Source organism: Pundamilia nyererei, unplaced genomic scaffold, assembly GCF_000239375.1.
Source record: "Pundamilia nyererei isolate P.nyererei 1_Seehausen unplaced genomic scaffold, PunNye1.0 scaffold00026, whole genome shotgun sequence".
Classification (NCBI taxonomy): domain Eukaryota; kingdom Metazoa; phylum Chordata; class Actinopteri; order Cichliformes; family Cichlidae; genus Pundamilia; species Pundamilia nyererei.
In genome coordinates, this window is record NW_005187427.1 from 4,066,875 (window position 1) to 4,084,975 (window position 18,101).

General features: G+C 39.7%; 1 protein-coding gene across 2 annotated transcripts in view; it reads right to left on the reverse strand.

Annotated features, from left to right (window-relative positions):
* Nucleotides 1-18,101, reverse strand: part of LOC102210990 (actin-binding LIM protein 3-like) — a 53,739-nt gene that overhangs the window by 31,209 nt on the left and 4,429 nt on the right. The window contains exons 3-8 of one of the 2 annotated variants that reach the window (XM_013909471.1): nt 15,871-16,038; nt 3,802-3,985; nt 2,230-2,342; nt 1,188-1,314; nt 761-854; nt 227-314 (exon numbers count right to left, since the gene is read on the reverse strand). In XM_013909471.1, the coding sequence (XP_013764925.1) occupies nt 227-314; nt 761-854; nt 1,188-1,314; nt 2,230-2,342; nt 3,802-3,985; nt 15,871-16,038 (774 nt within the window). The remainder of the gene's footprint in view (nt 1-226; nt 315-760; nt 855-1,187; nt 1,315-2,229; nt 2,343-3,801; nt 3,986-15,870; nt 16,039-18,101) is intronic. The other variant, XM_013909472.1, reaches the window with a different exon arrangement.

Below are 18,101 nucleotides of genomic sequence, written 5' to 3' on the forward strand. Positions count from 1 at the left end.
CCTGTTAACTGTACAAATGCAGAAGCACATTTGTGACTATAGAGACATAAATTCAGACTAAATTGATTTCCTAACAAATATATTCAGACTTTTATATTCAGAAGTTATAATTATTATTAAATGTTAAGCTTTGTTTTATCCAAGTTCAGGTTGATAGTGGAATTTTCTTCCACTTCATACAAGGGAAACTTATTTTGCTAGTTAACACACACAATATCCTGATTACCTGTCAGGTACATTTCTTCTCCTTCTAGGAACATCATGTGACAGCGGGCACATCTCGCACAGCTGGGGTGGTAATGTTTTCCTCCAGCCTGCAGGAAAGGAAAGGAAAGGAAAGGAAAGGAAAGGAAAGGAAAGGAAAGGAAAGGAAAGGAAAGGAAAGGAAAGGAAAGGAAAATCAGACACAAAATGGCAAAAGCAAATGGTACAGATGAGAAAACGGGAACAGAGTGGTGATAAGAAACAGAAAAACAATCCAGAGTGAAGAAGGAGGAGAGGCATGATAAGAAACGGGAAAAAAAAGATGAATAGTGTGAAGGAGATGGGGAAGTGTTGCTTTGTCAGGTTTCCAAAGCTGCTTCGTCATCAGTCAGCACTTCATTTAAAGAGGGACAGCTGCATTTTTTTGCAGCTTTTTATAGACCAGCTCACACTGACAAGCACAGAACACGCACATTCCCACTGTCGTTCCCAGCTGTCTTTAAGCATGCACGCATATTCCCAAAAGCACACATACACAACAGAAAAATGCACTCACCTCAAGTACTTTGCCACTTATGTACCTGTTACAGCTCTCACACCTGATCCCAAACTGACTGTGGTAGTCAGTCTCACAGTAAGGTATCCCATCTCTGAACAGTGAGAAACAGTGAGAAAGACAAAAAGCTCACAGTTTACTCCACTACTATTCATCCTGTAAAGATTTACAAAGCAAGTGCAACATTTCAATTTAATTTTGATAGTAAATAGTAGAAAATGAGTAAAAAACCTCAACCTTTCCACAACTTGATGACAAATGTTTTAAACGTGCAATTTTCTAGTACGGTAGTTTCAGAATTAAAAGTCTGGATACAGGAGGCAGATTCTGTGCAGTGGCTTTTGATGTGGATTGCTTGAAGAAACGTTTGATATTTGCCCAAGCACACCTATGACTGACTTGAGATAGGAAGGATCAAGCCACCTACTTGCTGATGTACTCTCCAGTGAGGGCGCAGCCGCATGTTCGGCATTTAAAACAACTGACGTGCCACTGTCTCTCCAAAGCCAGCAGAGACTGACCCTGTTTGATCTCCTCACCACAGCCGGCACAGTCTGGAGGGGAGGGGAGGAGAGGGGAGAGGAAAAGCAGGAAGCGCGGTAATGAGAACGCACACATGTACGATAGGAACAGGCAGGAACACTTTGAGCATTTATGCATTTATCACTCCCCTTTTATGTCCTTGCCTTTCTGCTCTGCCAACCTCTCATCACTTCTCTACCTCCTCCTCCTCTCTTCCTCATCCCTCTCTCCTGTCGTGACAGTCACACTGTCTCTGCCAGATGGAGCTACCAGGACTACCTGAAGCAGCAGGCCACCTTCTGTGTTTGTGGGTGTGTTTGGAAGTATCTCCCTGCAGCTACACACCTACAAAGATGCTGTGTTTTTGCAGCGTTCAGCAGGTGGACTGTGCAACTCTAGGTGTTCATTTGTAGGGGAACAAACAGTCTTACATGCTGGATGAATCACAAAGATATGAGTCAGTTAAATATCATTAGGCAGGGAAAAACCATAGCTAATAGCTTTTTTTTAAAAAAAGATGATCTGGCAAAGTGCTGTAAAATGAATCTTCTTCTGCTTGTGTTAGGTTTGATGAATGGGTCTTGATGGGATTTAGTTACACACACAAACTTAAATACTCAAAGCTGGACACATATTTATTTCTTCAATTTCTTTAATTTGTTGGAGTATCAAACACGACATTTTGCATATTCTACAGGCTAGTAAATGAACCTTTGAGTTGAGTATATTCTATTTAAAACACCATGCATTTCCTTGAAATATTCATAGAAAAATAATTATTACAAAGTAATACCTGCACAGCTTTTGAAGAACTGGATAATGTGTGTTGGCTTATCCTTTATGTCTAGTGAAGAAAATGTGAGATATGTTGTTGCTGTGTATGGTGTTGTACACGTCAGTGAGCGTATATTTTCATTTGTGTGTGTGTGTGCGTGTTTGTTTCTTACAGCTTGGTCCGTGGACCTTGACGGGCTTGTCGCTGTTCAGAGAAAGTGAACACTGCTGACACACACACTTTTTCCCACAGAAGGTCACTCTGTCTCCAATTGGAAATGGGCTTCTGAGAAAGCACGCATAAAAAAACCATTTCAGTAATGCCATGCAGAATGCAGATAGGGTGATAGATAATTCACAGTTTACCCAATCAGAAAACACACGAAATTCCAATTTGCTTGTACTCCCAAGTTGAACAGTATCGATGTACGTAAGTAGTATTGGTGCAGGTAATTCCAAGTTTCTTTAGCAGAAGTTTCACACAATATTTGCCATTATTTCTGCTACCCTTACATTATACATGAAAATTTGTCTTTCCCAGCATTGAAAACTAACATTTAGCAAATTCTTTTTTACACTGGGACATTTTTAATAACATAAATACTGTCAAAAACTACCATCGGCAGTGTCAGAGGAGTATTTCTGCAGTTTGAATGTAGCAAAGAATAAAACGAGATCTCCAGGCTGATGTCAAAGTTGCGAGGATTAAATGTTGCTCTCAGCTCTGGAAATCTTTGTCAGATTCTCAGTGCGTAACAGTTAAAATGAATAACGCTTCATACCCAGTGAGGTATGGGATAATATTTCAGGGTAAAAGCAGAGGCGAGCACAGAGCCCGTGAGGCAGACACAGGAGCTGTTCTTAAGAAACCAAGAACATTTTAACACACAGCTTACTCGTACACAGTAATCTAAGCAGGCCTCTTCTAAAGTCGTGTGAGAAACAACTACGATGTCTTACTTTTAAAAAAATGCTGCCTTGCCACAAGGGGTCACCACAGCAGGCAGCTCTGCAGGTTTAATTTGGCTGAGCTTTACACCAGATGCCCTTCATGACACAACCCCAAAGGGGATCTGTGCCTCCGGCCGGAAATGAAGCAGCATCTTTTCACTTGGCAAGCAAACATGTAAACCACTACACTCAGGCCAGGGATCATTTTTATGTGCAGCAGAATTTCAACACAAACATCTTGCAATTATGTTTTTAATCAATCTTTTTTTTTTTTGAAAGGTTTGCATCTCTGTGTTATGACAGAAAACATTCACACAGAGTAAGTCTGTTAATTTTCTGCGTAGTTCATTTTGCTCACAATATCTACTTGTTGATCGTCATGTTTAAGTTGTACTTATGGAATCACAGCACTTCTTTAAGGTTAGAGTAAGATAATCCCCCTGGTTAAATAATACTTTTATGTCATGATCCATAAATCTGCTGACACCAGGAGCACCAGAACACTGAACCTTGCCACTCGAGTAAGTCATCAGACAACCTGTCCTGACCGGTCTTCAATCCCCACTGTGATTATTAAACTGTGGATTTTATTCTTTCTTTTTTTTTTTTTGTCTGATCCCTTCGTCTGAATTTATTACTGATCTCAGACAGACTACTACCAAGTATAGATTTACAAGATGAATGCGAGTCCAAATAACTTTTTATTACTTTGACTGCCTGACTCAATCAGTCTGTCTGTTTGACTATCTGCCTGCCAACATTTAGGTCTACATGAAGAAACACTCATTCTTTACTTGCAGATGCTGCAGACAAAGCAGTCTGGGTGGTACGTTCTCCCCAGGGCAGACACCACCTCTCCGGTGATGTACTGGTTACAGCTGTCACACTGGGTCCCATAGAGCCGCTGGTAGTCCTTTGTACAGATGTACTCACCAGAATGGTGGAAGAAACCCGCATGCACCAAGTCACAGCCGCACACTAAACAGAGACACAGAACTTCATTTCTCATAAATAGAAGCAAAAAAAAGGATGTATAGTTACAATGTGGCAAGGTTGCTCATGGTAGTCATGTTATTGAGGGCAAACTGTCATGACCAATAAAAGAACAGGGTGTCGAGTTGGTCAAATATGTATGTGATCAGTATGTATGATGTTCCACAAGCTGCTGAAGTAATTAAGAAACTTTAATTGACAGCCTTCTTTGACACAATCAACAGTATTAATCCACTTATCCACATAAAGGTTTCACCGGCTGATTTAAAGTCACAATTAATATTCTGTGTGAGTGCGTGCATGTGTGTGTGTGTGTGTGTGTGTGTGCGCGCGCGTGTACTGTTTGTGGGTGTAGATTAGTACAGTACGAGCTGTTGTCCTTTCTGAGCTCAGAAGGGTTAATACTCTAATCTGCTTTTAGGGATTAGACCAGCGACCATCGTGTCTTAACTCATACAGTATGTTATGCTTGTCCATCCAAATGAAGGTGCAATAAAGTTTCAGCCACTTCAAATGTTTGGAGTCTCACCGATTATGTAATACCATTAGGGAGGCTTCTGACTGGCCTCACATTGTGCATGGAGAACAGCGACTCCAAACACTGAGTAGGAAACACACAGAACTATCTTCAGGGACAAGAAGAACAAGAAGTCCTGCAACAGACGGTACAGCATCTACAGAACCCTGATCCTAATTTGTATTGCTTTTAACTTGCACGTGTTGTGTTTTATATACTATATATGGAATTTTGTCTCTATCTGCATGTGTCCAATTACAAATCACAACTTTAAATACATTTATGTGGAGGCAGAGCTGTGTGATAAGTGCATATCCAGCAAAAAAAAAGGGCACACAGATAGACACAGTGTTTGCGAGATATACTGGCAGTATGATCTACGGCTTTCATTTAGCTAATACAAAGTCCTTCAGCCAAGTGACTGCGTCTAGTCCGACTGTGTGTGAAGGTTAGGCGGCCTCTGCTCAGCTGGTTGATCAGGTGTTTTAAAAGGAACTGAACAGCTATTTGCTCCAGCTGGAGGGAGCTGAGTCCCTCATCTGCCATCAGTTGTGCTTTATAGTATTTATTACAATATGTGTCAGCCAATGGCTTATATTAACCAAAAATTCTTATGTAGTGGAACCAGTGTAAAGATATTTTCCCATGAAAGTATCTAAAAAGAATCAAATTACTGCTATGCTTTCACCTCTGCACGTCTGTCACTGACAGATAATTTGTAACGGACTTGCCCAGGATACGCTGCATTATCCACAGAGGCAGTATGATGAAACCTTTACGTACTTTAGGTTAGACGACTGAAAGGCAGCCAACGGATCAAGATATCTGACAGTGAATTGAACGTCTAGTCTCTAATTAAGCTAATGGCTCTAAACCCAACAGTGAGTGGATTTAATCTGAGCCAGTGTGTTAAGAGGCTCAGACAGATAGAGAGAAGGAGTGAGAGAGATGTATAGAACTGTATAGGAAAGCTGAAGACATCATAAATATGGTAAAGCAACATTAAGTAACAATATGAGCCTACAGCCAAACGGAGGAATTTTCATTTAAATATATTTAAAGGGTTTTGAAAAGGATCCAACTCGCTTTACAATTACCTTATAACACCTTAAAAGTTAGATTTATATGGTATTGCTGTTCAATATACATTTTATTACAATAATGCCCGTCATCATTTGTGGACTGCTGACCATAAAAAAGAGTGGAATAAGAGTAAACACTACAGAGAACTATGAGAAGTTTATTCAATCCTTATCCATTCAGTGCTTTAGAAATAAATGACAATATTTTAAATGAAGTGTCTGACAAATAGGATCCCAAAGTAAAGACAACACACTGACTGCTGCATTTAAACTGATGACTTTTACAGTTCATTCTAATTTCTCTCTGACCCGAATTAAAGCACAAAGCTCACACTGTGATAGACTTTTTTGTAACTCTTCACAGTGAAGGCTAACAGTCTGTCTTATGTACTAAGTATTTCGTTACTTATTATTTAGTTAGCCTGAAGATTCTGAAGTAAACTTTTGTAGTGTAGGAAAAAAGATAACAATACTGTATTAAGCGTTCTTTGGGTGGGGGTGGGTGGTTCTTTTCTCCTCTGGCAAAGCGGCTGTTGTACAACTTTGAAATGCCAGCCTGACCTTTATCAGTCGGGCTGAGACTAAAGCAGTTCACAGAGGAAGAGTTACAGTTACTGAAGCACTCATTCTCGCACTCATTGTACTCACATACTCCATGTCAAAACAAAAGGCCATTTTTATGTGACATATAAAAGGTAAATATTGTCAAGCCAAGCAAGTCAACCTGTCATGGTTTTGAGATTTTAGGATGTTTTGGGATTTTTCTCATTTTTGATCATTTTTGTATTATAGTTCTGCACTTCTGTAGGTCTTTAGGTTCATTCTAGGTTAAAATGAGTTTTGTGTTTGAGTCCTTTGTTCATGTTCTATATTCCTGGTGCCTCTGAGTTTTAATATCGATTATTGTGGTTCGAGGTTTATTTTTTTTTATGTTGGTTTCCTTTTGTTTCCAGTCTCTGTTCCTCATTAGGTTATGTAATCTTTAGTTATCATCTTTTATGTTCCCTTTGTGTCTCCCCAGTCAGTCATGTTGCCATGTTTGTTTATCTCCAGTCACTGTGTCAAGTTGACGTCTTAGTCCTGGGCTCCTGGCATTAGTGTTTATTACTTCTTTTTTTATTTTAATGCTCCCTCGTCTCCTGTGTGTTGTGTTTGGTTTTGGCACCCCTTGTCTCGTTACTGTGATTGTGTTCAGCTGTGTTCCCTGGTGTTTCCCATTTCCCTCATTACCTGGTGCATCTATATTGTCTGAATCTCCCTTTGCTCTCTTTTACATCATCCATCATGGTTGTGTCTTCTGCAGCACGTTTTCCCAGTTAAGTTGAAAGTTTGATTTTCCTCATGTTGTTTTGTACTTTGTTTTAGTTAATAAAGCCACTTTTTAGTTTTCTCCTTTGTGTTTCCCAGTCCTGCGTTTGGGTCCAACTCTGCCAGCCACACAACCAGCCTCAAATACACATCCCATTATTTCTCACCATGCAGATAACGTTCACACATTCATCACTGTCTCAATGGAAAGCTATTAAGATATAGAGGAAACAGGGAAGAGTGGGAGCTGTTAAGACTTGGCCTCTCCAGAGGCCTCTCTGTTATTTTTGGATTTCAAATCGTAGGCCAGTTTCCAAAAGCTGTTCTCGCTGACAAAAATCAATGCATGAATTTTATACAGGCTGATATCCTTTCATATTTATTTTTCAAATAATCAAGATCACCAGAGAGCATTAAACAAATATTTATGTCATTTTAATTTTCACTGGTGAATTTAAACATATTTAAACCTTTTTATTAGTTTTATCTTACTAGGGATGGCAAAAGCAGTCAGTTAGTAGGTGTAATCCCACTGCTGGTCCAGACTGAAATATCATTTCAACAATATCCACGACAGACCTAGTGGCATTTTGATCATTTGTATTTCACTAATGACGGTTGCTGGACACGCACAGCTGCAGCTCTCCCGCTGCCAGCTCAACAAAACAACAACCTTAACTCAAAATCCAGACTTTTAAGCCGGCGAGGCGTGATTGTAGAGTATTGCACAGGTATTTATTGTCGAACTATTTGAACCTGGTAGTTAACCAATTCTCCTTTGATGATACTCACATTCAGCCACTGCTTTGGTTTATGACTAAAACACAAACTTATCGTTATAGTGTCAGCTTTGTGTTCAGTGATAACTAGCAATTGTTAGCTTAGTAACAAACTAAACTAAGATAGGAAATACGCTTATCCAGTTTAATATTTGCATGTTATGCACATATCAGCTGCTGGCATATCTTTACACAATGCTTTGCTATTTTTTTGTGAAACTGATATAAACCCACTTCAGGTCCAATCCATGTAAAGAGGACTTTTAGGAAAGTTAAACAGACTAGGCTTCATGTGCCCATTCAAATATTAGTTAGCTTTAAATGATTGTTTTCTGAAGCATTCAAATATTTTGAGTCTGGTGAACCATGAGCCGTTGGGCTACAGTTACATTGTAAAGGTTTTAAAACTGGGCTAAAAGACCTGCTGTACATAGTGCTGCACATTTTATTAGCATGCTAGTGCTAATAAAAAGCCAGAGAGCCTGACATTGACCACTGATTATTTTTAGGGGCTTGTTTACATCACATAAAAGAAGATACAAAGCATTAAAGCACGTTAAAAAGACAACGGCTTTAATGAACACAGTAGGACCCAAGACCTGGAAGGAGGGCTGATACATCATCCAGTTGCTCACCATATCTTATAAAAACTTTTTTTTCCTTTGCAGTCATTTCTTTAAAATGTACGCAGATACTGCCACAAAAGGCCCATCCCTATATGTAGTCTTTTAAAATACAAGGGCATGCCTGACCACAAATAATTCCATTGAACTAAAAAATTCATTTGACACATTTACAGTGTAATTATAATAGAAGACGAAAATGTCACAGCAGTGAACTCCCAGAATATAAATGAGCATGTGCCGGCCTGCTACCATCCATTATTCTCCCTCTGTCACATGACATTTTACTCTTTCGTGGACAGTTGGAGCAAATCTTCCCACTGCTACTTGAACTTGCTGACTGAGCCTTAATGTTCATATAGGTCAGAGACTTGTCAGGCACTTCTATCCATACCCTGTCAAACAAGACCTTAGGACAATGTGACCTTACCCCTGACACTCCGTGACCCTCACCTGCTGTCCCAAACTGAAGGAGGGTTTTTTTGTTTTGTTTTGTTTTTTTAATATTTAGACTGCTCTGTGTGTTGAATCAGCATTAACCAGTTCCTCCAGGAGCTAAATAAAACCTGACATATCAGAGAGTCCTATATGCAGTGTAAGCCACAAACGATTATTTTGATAGTCGACTAGTCACCGATTATTTTTGCGATTAGTCAACTAATCAGATCGTGCATCCATTGGACGTAAAACTTACAGCTTATTGCACCAGCATGCATCTGCTCTTATATAACTATCATTAGCTTACAGCTTGAAGTGTTTAAGGTATGCGCTAACTGAAAATAAAGACAAGATGATAGTTTATTGAATTTAAATGAAATTTGCAGATTGTTTCGGTGAAGTTTAATAAACTCCTTGCTATCTAAAATATAACAGGACACCGGAGTATATTCTCCAGCATCTCACATTTCTGATAACCAGTTATCTGCTTGACATTTATTCAGCTGTGTAAAAGTTGCTTTTATATTATATTTTGTGCAAAACTGGGGATCTCAGTCTGCATCATGCCTGCTTTTTCAAAGTTGCCTCACATTTGTCTTTTATTCCTTTAATTAAACAGGAAATCAAGTAGTTTAATAACAAGAAGCTTAAATGGGTACAGATGAATATATTTCACATTAACTAATTACTTTGGTTTCTTAATAAGAAAAGCAAGTGAAGTGAGAGGGGTTTGAATAAATTCTGTTTAATTAGCTCATTCATCTGCAGTTCAATCCATGTGTAGAGAGCAGTTTTTGAAACCACTTTAACTTGCACGACTTCTCACTTGACATAAATAACAATCAATAGAAATCTAATTTCTCTAACAAAGTCTCACTAATAACCCTAATTTGTGATTTGCAAAGCAATGAAATTAAGGCACTATTGAGGTTATAAAATTGTCCTGTAATCACAAGGCCTGCAGAACAGTCTATAAATATCAAGAAGTAATCTATTTATCTTCAACACAACTCCTAAGGCCCAGGACATGATTTTCCATGAGTCCACTCTGATATGTACGAACCAGCTTCCAGTTTGGATTCGGGAGACAGACACTATCTCTACTTTCAAGATTAGGCTTAAAACTTTCCTTTTTGCTAAAGCATATAGTTAGGGCTGGACCAGGTGACCCTGAATCCTCCCTTAGTTATGCTGCAATAGACATAGGCTGCCGGGGGATTCCCATGATGCATTGAGTTTTTCCTTTCCAGTCACCTTTCTCACTCACTATGTATTAACAGACCTCTCTGCATCTAATCATATCTGTTATTAACCTCTGTCTCTCTTCCACAGCATGTCTTTATCCTGTCTTCCTTCTCTCACCCCAACCGGTCGCAGCAGATGGCCGCCCCTCCCTGAGCCTGGTTCTGCCGGAGGTTTCTTCCTGTTAAAAGGGAGTTTTTCCTTCCCACTGTTGCCAAAGTGCTTGCTCATAGGTGGTCATATGATTGTTGGGTTTTTCTCTGTATCTATGAAGCGCCTTGAGGCGACTTATGTTGTGATTTGGCGCTTTATAAATAAAATTGAATTGAATTGAATTGAATATGTACTTATGGAAAGTTGAGGAAAAAAATTTGGAGGTTGGAGGAGGGGTGCTGGAGGTGTAAGTCATCTTAACCTTACATACATATCACAGTTTTTTCATTATCAATATGTATCTTGGTTAAGGTTAGGCATTAAAAGTACTGTCAGTTAAAAGTGTTTAGGCTTAAAAAGTTTCACGGCTTGGGTTAAAATACGACACGTCTTTCAAAACTTGTTTTCCTGATTGCGGTGGTCACACCTACCTGCTTTGTGCCCATAAACATGAAAAAATGTATTTTTTATGATTGTTTCAAAAACTGCCGTGAGACTGGGCTATTCAAGAAAACAATGAAAACTATTCCCAAAGCACAGATAAATAAATTAAATATCAACCATTAAATAAATTTGCTTCGTAAACTGTATTCCCTTTTTTCCCGCCCTGCTTCATCGATTTAATTGTTCCCCAGCCTTCTATTTATTCTCCCTTTAAGTGACAGGTTCAGCTGCACTTTGTCAGAGGCACTCAAGTATCCAAGTACTTTTTCTTTTTACAGCTGTTAATAGTGATTTAAAGCCTATTAGACTGAAGTGCTTCAGGTGTGAATGCATTTATCCACAAACACGCGATATTGGCAGAAAGACTGCAAGTAATGATTTCTTTATTTGAAGCCTGAAGTAAAGCATTGAGTGAATGAAGGAAAGATTCAAAGAAGAAAAATGAATAAGATTTAATAATAACAGATATAATGAAGATGCGAAACAAAAGGAACTCCTGGAGGTGTGGTGTGGACTGTCTCATCTTTGTGATTTGGCTTTCAGTTACACGTACAAACACAGAATACAAGCATGTATGGAAACACACAAGGACGTCAGCAAATGTTCATTCAAAACCACAAAAAAGTGCTGCAAAGCAGAGCTGATACAGCGATTAATGCTTTACAGTTTGCCCTTGAAGTCTGTTCTGAAGAAAGAGCCAGGCCATCCATGACTGTGTATGGCTGAGCACACACTAATGGTGATAAAATACACAGACTCTTGCTCCTGGTATGTTTCACTTGTGAAACACAAACTTGTTTTATCTTAAAGTGGGTCAGCCTTGGCAGCAAGCTTCACTAGAATCATAGGAGTCTGTTTTAAATTCATTTGAGAAGGCAAAGCACCTGCAGCTGGATGATCTATCAAAATAAATTAGTGCGTGCCGATATTTCACCGCCTTTGAGGGAAGACATTACAAGCCTTGTCTTGTCTTGTTTCAATACAAAGGAAAATTCCGAGCACTTTTCCTTATTGCCAGCGTTCGAATAGATTTACCAGAAAAGAGATGCTGGAAGGTTTTAGATGATGTAGATGGGGAAGTTTTCTTGCCTGAAAAAGCAGAGATGTCGAGGAGAGAGGATTATTTCAGACACAAGGCTCAGACAAGACAGAGGAAGACGAAGAAGGGCAAGATGGGAGTCGAGGGAGAGATTAGAGGAAGCTGAATAGAGAAAGAGCATCATATGTGAGGAGAAAGGAAAGCAGACAGCAAAGTGAAGGGATGAGGACGTAGAGAAAGATGCGGGGGGACTCTAGGGAGGTATCAATGAGGCTATTGATCTGTCCATCCAGCACACATCTGCCATCCCGTCACTGTCTTCCCTCATCTATTAGCATCATCAATTTAAGATGGATTTCCTTTTCTGTAGCGCGTCTGGATTTGCATGAGTGTGTGATCGGGACAGAAGGATCAAAGAGAAACTGATGAGGGGAAAAGGGAAAAGCACGAGTCTAATCAGTCTGTGGTCTAACTGTACAAAGGCAGAATTATGTGCTACAGCATGGATTTTGGCAGTATTGTTTGACGCTGAGGTTGTGAATAGTCAACATTTGTCAGTCAGATTTTAAATGAAATGCTGTATGAGAGATTTTCAGAGAAATCATTATGTGCAGCCACATTTTTTTATCTGCTTTATGAAAATTCACATTGATGACAAGTATATTAGAATGTGTACAAGGCCATTTTTTGGTACAACTTTCAGCTCTAAATTGCACATGGGATGAAGTTACTTCTGCACGGTAGTGAGCTTAATTTTATAAAAATAGGTTAAATACTGGACAGAGTGTTACATACAACGCTCTGACCAGTCCTCTAAAAAGTACATCTTTACTGCTTCCATAGGAATTAAGAGGGTAAGTAGCAGAAGGTGCGGCTAATGAGATGCACTTCATTAACTGATCATAGCAGGTACGACTCTCTCTATAACAGCAGATGTTTGCTGTTCTGTAGCATTCAGGTGTGTTAACACAGTGCCCTGGTGTTCCCAGGAGTGGAGTTTCCATCAAATTTATGCCAAGATCAGACCGTGCAATGGCTAGAAAAACTGAAAAAACCCAAGAGCTACAGACTCTACAGGTCTCAGTTAGCATACCAAATGGTACATTTTATGATAGTACAATCAGAAAAAACTGAGAAATTATGTCTTTTTTGGAAGGGTTACCAGAAGGAAGCCTCTTCTCTCTAAAAAGAACATGGCAGCACAGCTTAGGTTAAGTTGCATCCAGTGGCCACTGGACAAATGAGACCAACGTGGAGATGTTTGCCCATAATGCACAGAGAACACAGTATATCAGCACAAACGGTGGATGAATAAGGATGTAGGGCTTGTTTTACAGCCACCGTACCTGGACACCCTGCAGTCACTGAGTCGACCATGTACCAAAGTATTCTAGAGTCAAATATGAGGACATCTGTCCAACAGATAAAGCGTGGTCCAAACTGGGCCATACAAAATGAGAATGATCTCAAGCACAGTAGCAAATCTACAACAGAATCTCAGAAAAAGAAAATAATTGGGTGTTGGTAAATGATATCCTGTGGTGGGACTTGAAGAGAGCTGTACATAAATGAATGCCTGTAAACCTCGATGAACTAAAATAACTTTGTAGAAAAAGTGGTCCAAAATTCTTCCACAACCATGTAAGAGACTGATAAAGTCCTAGAAAACATATACCTTGATGTTATTGCTGCTAAGTCACCAAATTACACAAAAATTGACTGAATACTTGTTGAGACATTTCAATAAAACAAACTGGTTAATATTTTCACGACTAAAAGTGTCAGAAAAACCGTGCACGGTCTTTTCTTCATGCATCACATCACAGACTTCTTATACTGCCAGTCTGATCTAGATTTCTATTCTCTGACTCAATGAAAACGTATAATTAACTGTCATTAAATAGTTCCAGGTTTTCAATACGTTTAATTTATATGTCATTAAAAAGGCCCAAGATCTTGATTTCATTGCATACCACCATCACCACTAGTCACTTCACAACACATTAAAAAACAATTGGAGTCACTCTAAAATAGAGTGTAGCTACCTCATCCGTCTCACTCTAATGTCTTTGTTCCCTAAAAATACCCCTGTTCTTTCCTGAATAGTCACGTTAACAGGCAAGCTGTTTACCAAAGATGCATTGTAACTCACTGACATTCACATCTAAAAAACAAAGAAGGTGGGACGAGAGAGCGACAGCACGGGAGAGCAGAAGCAAGAAGAAGATAACAAGCAGAAGAGTGGAAAAACCAGACATCTGTGTACTAAAAGCTGACGTTTTGATTCTTGTCTGCTCCATCAGCTGACGTCTCCTCTGCTGATGAAGTACTAATGGACTGTGCCATTAGCTAAAAGTCATTAAGCTTACTCTGCAAGATCAATTGTCCATAATAATATGAACTTTAATATCAAACGGGACACTTCTGTCAGTACATCTGGCTTATGTCCCGTCAGGAGGAGTGAGTGCTTCAATCGAGCAGATAATCAATTATTCATCCAAACAACCAAAAGAGTCATTTCACCTCAGGCTATTTTAAGATCTGCATCTGTAAGTAATGGTGCGTGAGATAAAACATGGCGTTCCATGAAAGAAAAGAAAAAAAAAATAGAAAATCCTCTTCTTCTGTGCTTTGTGACTGAGTGCATTGATGCGATGCTTCTGTCAGATCAAACAGAGAAAACTGTGTTGTCTTGCAGTATGCTTTGGGACTGTGTAGGTCCCGGCCCGTGAAAGGAGGTTAGCTGGTTGGAGTCTGACTAGGGGCTGAAAACCTGCTGACTGCACTGCTAAGCTAGCTGCTGACTGCAAAGCTGTGTTAGTGCCTTCTGTCCCACCTGCTCGCCGGTGGAGCTCAACCATGCAGAGACATCAAGTGACATATATAGTTCTGGGTTTGCACGCACAACTACATGCACAAATGCACACAGTCATGCATAAACATGTTTTTAAAACAGCGTATAGCTGTGTTACTAAAAACAGGGCCTCACACTAAATCTAAATGATTAAATCTTTCCTCTGCTTCTTTACACCTGCATCCACTGCTTACAGCTAGGATTTATTTTTGGAGATTTGCTCACTTTATACAATTTTTTGCCTATGTGTTACTACCTTACTGCTAACCTTAGTTGCAAGAGGGTCAGTTTTTCTTTTGGAGAACAGCAATATTCATACCCATGCTACCTGTTTCACCCAGACTGTGTCTTTGTGCTATGCGAAACTAATAGGCAAAGCTAAGCTTTATCTCTGCAAGCAAGCGTGGTAAGCGTATTTTCCAAAAAAGCCGCTTCCTTAACATCGATATAATTTAATTTTCCGCTAGGGTAAATTAGAAATCCTTTATTTATTTTACTTTATGCATGGCATTGATGCAGCGCTCCTTAAATCGGCACTTCTGGAACTTGTTGATATGTGATTCTTTGCATGGTGGAGTTTTCCATTAATGGCTGCAGCTACAAACTGTTTATTTCAGTGTCTCCTGAGGGCCTGAAGATCACAGTCATTCAATCAGTCATTCTGTCTTTTTTTTCTTACTTTGGTGCTTTTTCGAGCATCCCCGAGAGACTGAACTCTCAGGAATGCTCAGTCAGGTGACTAATTAACCTTGTTCATTTGTAGACGTTATCATTAGACCATTTTTTTCTGAAACATTTTGCAAGAATCAAATTCTATAAGAGGACAATAAAATAAAAAACAAAAACACATTTCTTAGGTTTTCTTTACATGTGCATCTGGGTGATTTAAAATATGATATTATGCATGTTATGTGGCCAGAAAATCTGGACAGAAGTACAATGCCTTATATGTTTGAATGACCAACGATCTTTCCACTGTGCTAAATGATATTTCCTACATCAACATAATTTTTGTCTCTGGAGACAGAACTATTTTCCAAATTGGTGTCTCTAATTTTTTCTGGCTGTTCCCGCCGAAGTTGTGGTTCAGCCTCCATTTCAGTGAGCAAGAAGAAGCTAGCAATTATTCAACTGCCTTGGTTCCTTCTTGTCTGAGTAATTATTTAATATTTAACTATGTAAATTGATGCGGATGAAATGCATTAGACCAAGACTGAAAAACAAATGAATTTAAACCTTTGTATGTAAGGCTAAGAGTGGAGTACGGAAGCAGATATAACTGTGGTGCACACTTAATGAGTTTTTTATGTGTGTGTAATGTAAAAAACAAACAAATAAATACATACATAAAGCATGTTTGTGTGTGGGTTTATTAGTTTTTTTTCTTTTACCTTTGCAAGTGAAGCAGTTAACGTGAAAGTGTGTGTTCTTCACACGCACCACCTCCCCACGACAAACCTCCCCACAGCGCTCACACACGATGGGTGAATTTCCACGGCTGGAGACGGGAGAGCTGCTGCTGCTGTTTCCTCCATAGAGGCTCGACTGGTACTGAACTGCTGGCAGAGAAAAGAAGAGAGGCAAGGATGAAAAAGCATGTTACTTGTTATCTTTTTGAGCCAGTTGCTCCACAGCCTCAAAATGACAAGGTTTTAAACGCCTTTTTCAGCCAAGCATGTTGTTACAGGGATGGCAAAACAATGAATCTTAATGAATTTGAAAACAGTTTCTCAGTTTTGCCTCATGAGTTAAGATGAAAGCAATCAGTTCTACAAGGCAACAATTACTTTCCAACATCAACCGCTCAAAAAAACAAAAACGTCAGTGTGGCCTTCAGATGACACTCTTGTTAAATGGTGCACAAACACTATGGCAACCAATCCTGTTGGATCAGTAAGTCAGAAAACATGAATAAAAACATTTACAGTAATAGAACAGACACACCAGCATACACACTTGATTGAATGTTCACAAAACATGAAGAGATTGACTTTGTACCCAATGTCTTCAGAAGCCTCTTAGTCTGCAAGGGAGATCAGCCTGACTTACAACCATAATTATTGCAAGGCACATAGACAACATCTATCATCTGTCTTCTTCTGTCTGTCCACCATTACTATGTCCATGTCCATTATCAATGGTTAGCCATCACCAGTTTATCTGGAAGTCCCGCAGCATCTTAGCTCAGTCATTCTCAATCATCCTGGAGGGGGTCTCACATTTTGACCTCGGGACTTCCAGGTTATACTCAGCACAGATGTTCCTCTATACTATGCCGGCCACTTGGTTATGGCGTTTCATGTATGCCCTGCCTGCTAGCATCTTGCACCCGCTGTTATGTGCTGGATTGTCTCAGGGGCATCTTTACACAGCCTGTATCCGGAGTCTTGACTGGTGTAGTAGACCGCAGCCTCTATGGATCTTGTGCTCAGAGCTTGTTCCTCTGCTGCCATGATTAATGCCTCTGTGCTGTCTTTCAATCTAGCTACTGGTAGGATTTCCCAATATCAGCCACTTCTTCTATGTAAAGGTGGTCCATGCCATGCAAGGACCTGTCCTTCCATGATGGTTCCTCTTCTTTCTCAGATTTCTGCTGCCTGTGGTATTGACTAAGCAAGTGGTCAGTCGTGGTCATCTTCCTGATAATAGTGGTTCTGACAATCACTAGTCCTCCAACTACTTCCTTCCACTTAGCATACAGTCTCAGGGTGCTGGACTTCCATGCATGGAAAGCAGCTTTCTTGCCTTGATATCAGTGGCTTCTATCTCCTCCTTTGATCAGCTGATTATCCCAACAGGATATCTAACGGGCAGCAGGGCGTAGGTGTTGATGGTTGTTCTTCCCATTCGACTGACTCCACAGGATTTGTCTTAGTCTCTGCAGGTATTTGGTGGTTGCAGCTTTTCTAGCGAGCTCTTCATGTTTCCCATTTGCCTGTGGGATTCCAAGTTCTGTCCTCTATGTCTACAATGTTGCCTTCAGGTAGTGCAATCTCCCTCAGTCCTGACTACCTTCCCTTTCCTATATATTTACTTTTTCCATTTCTAATCCTGGATGGCAGCAAACCATTGCATTGCATTTTCTGACTTAATCTTTTTGCATATGTCAATAAAGCTCTGAATGATGTCAAATCTCAACATACATGCAGAATAGCAAAGATACACACACTGCTGGAGAGAGAACAGTGCACTCTGGGGTCTTTGTGAGATTACACCTCTGTCATCCTTATGAAACTAGTCAAATCCATTTTAATGAAAAAGGCCTTTCTTTAACTTCTCCCAGACACACATGTCCATGTTCCACATCTGTGTGATGAAAGGACAGCACAGGAAAAGAGCAGTGGGAGGATTAAAATTCACTGCCTGACTCATTAAATTTTGTTTTGCCATAAAAGTAAATTGCGCTCAACAGACCGTACAGCACTCTGAGCAACAATTCTACTGTATTCTGCTCAATTCAATTACATTACAGTTAATGCTGCTGTGTCTCAGAGTATTATGCAATCACAGCAAACACCACGCTGGCAGGTTAAGCTGGTGACAGCAGGAGAGACACGGAAAGAGAGGGTTGTGAATCTAAAAATGTTTTCATGATAAAGAAAAGGTAAAACTGGGACAAAAA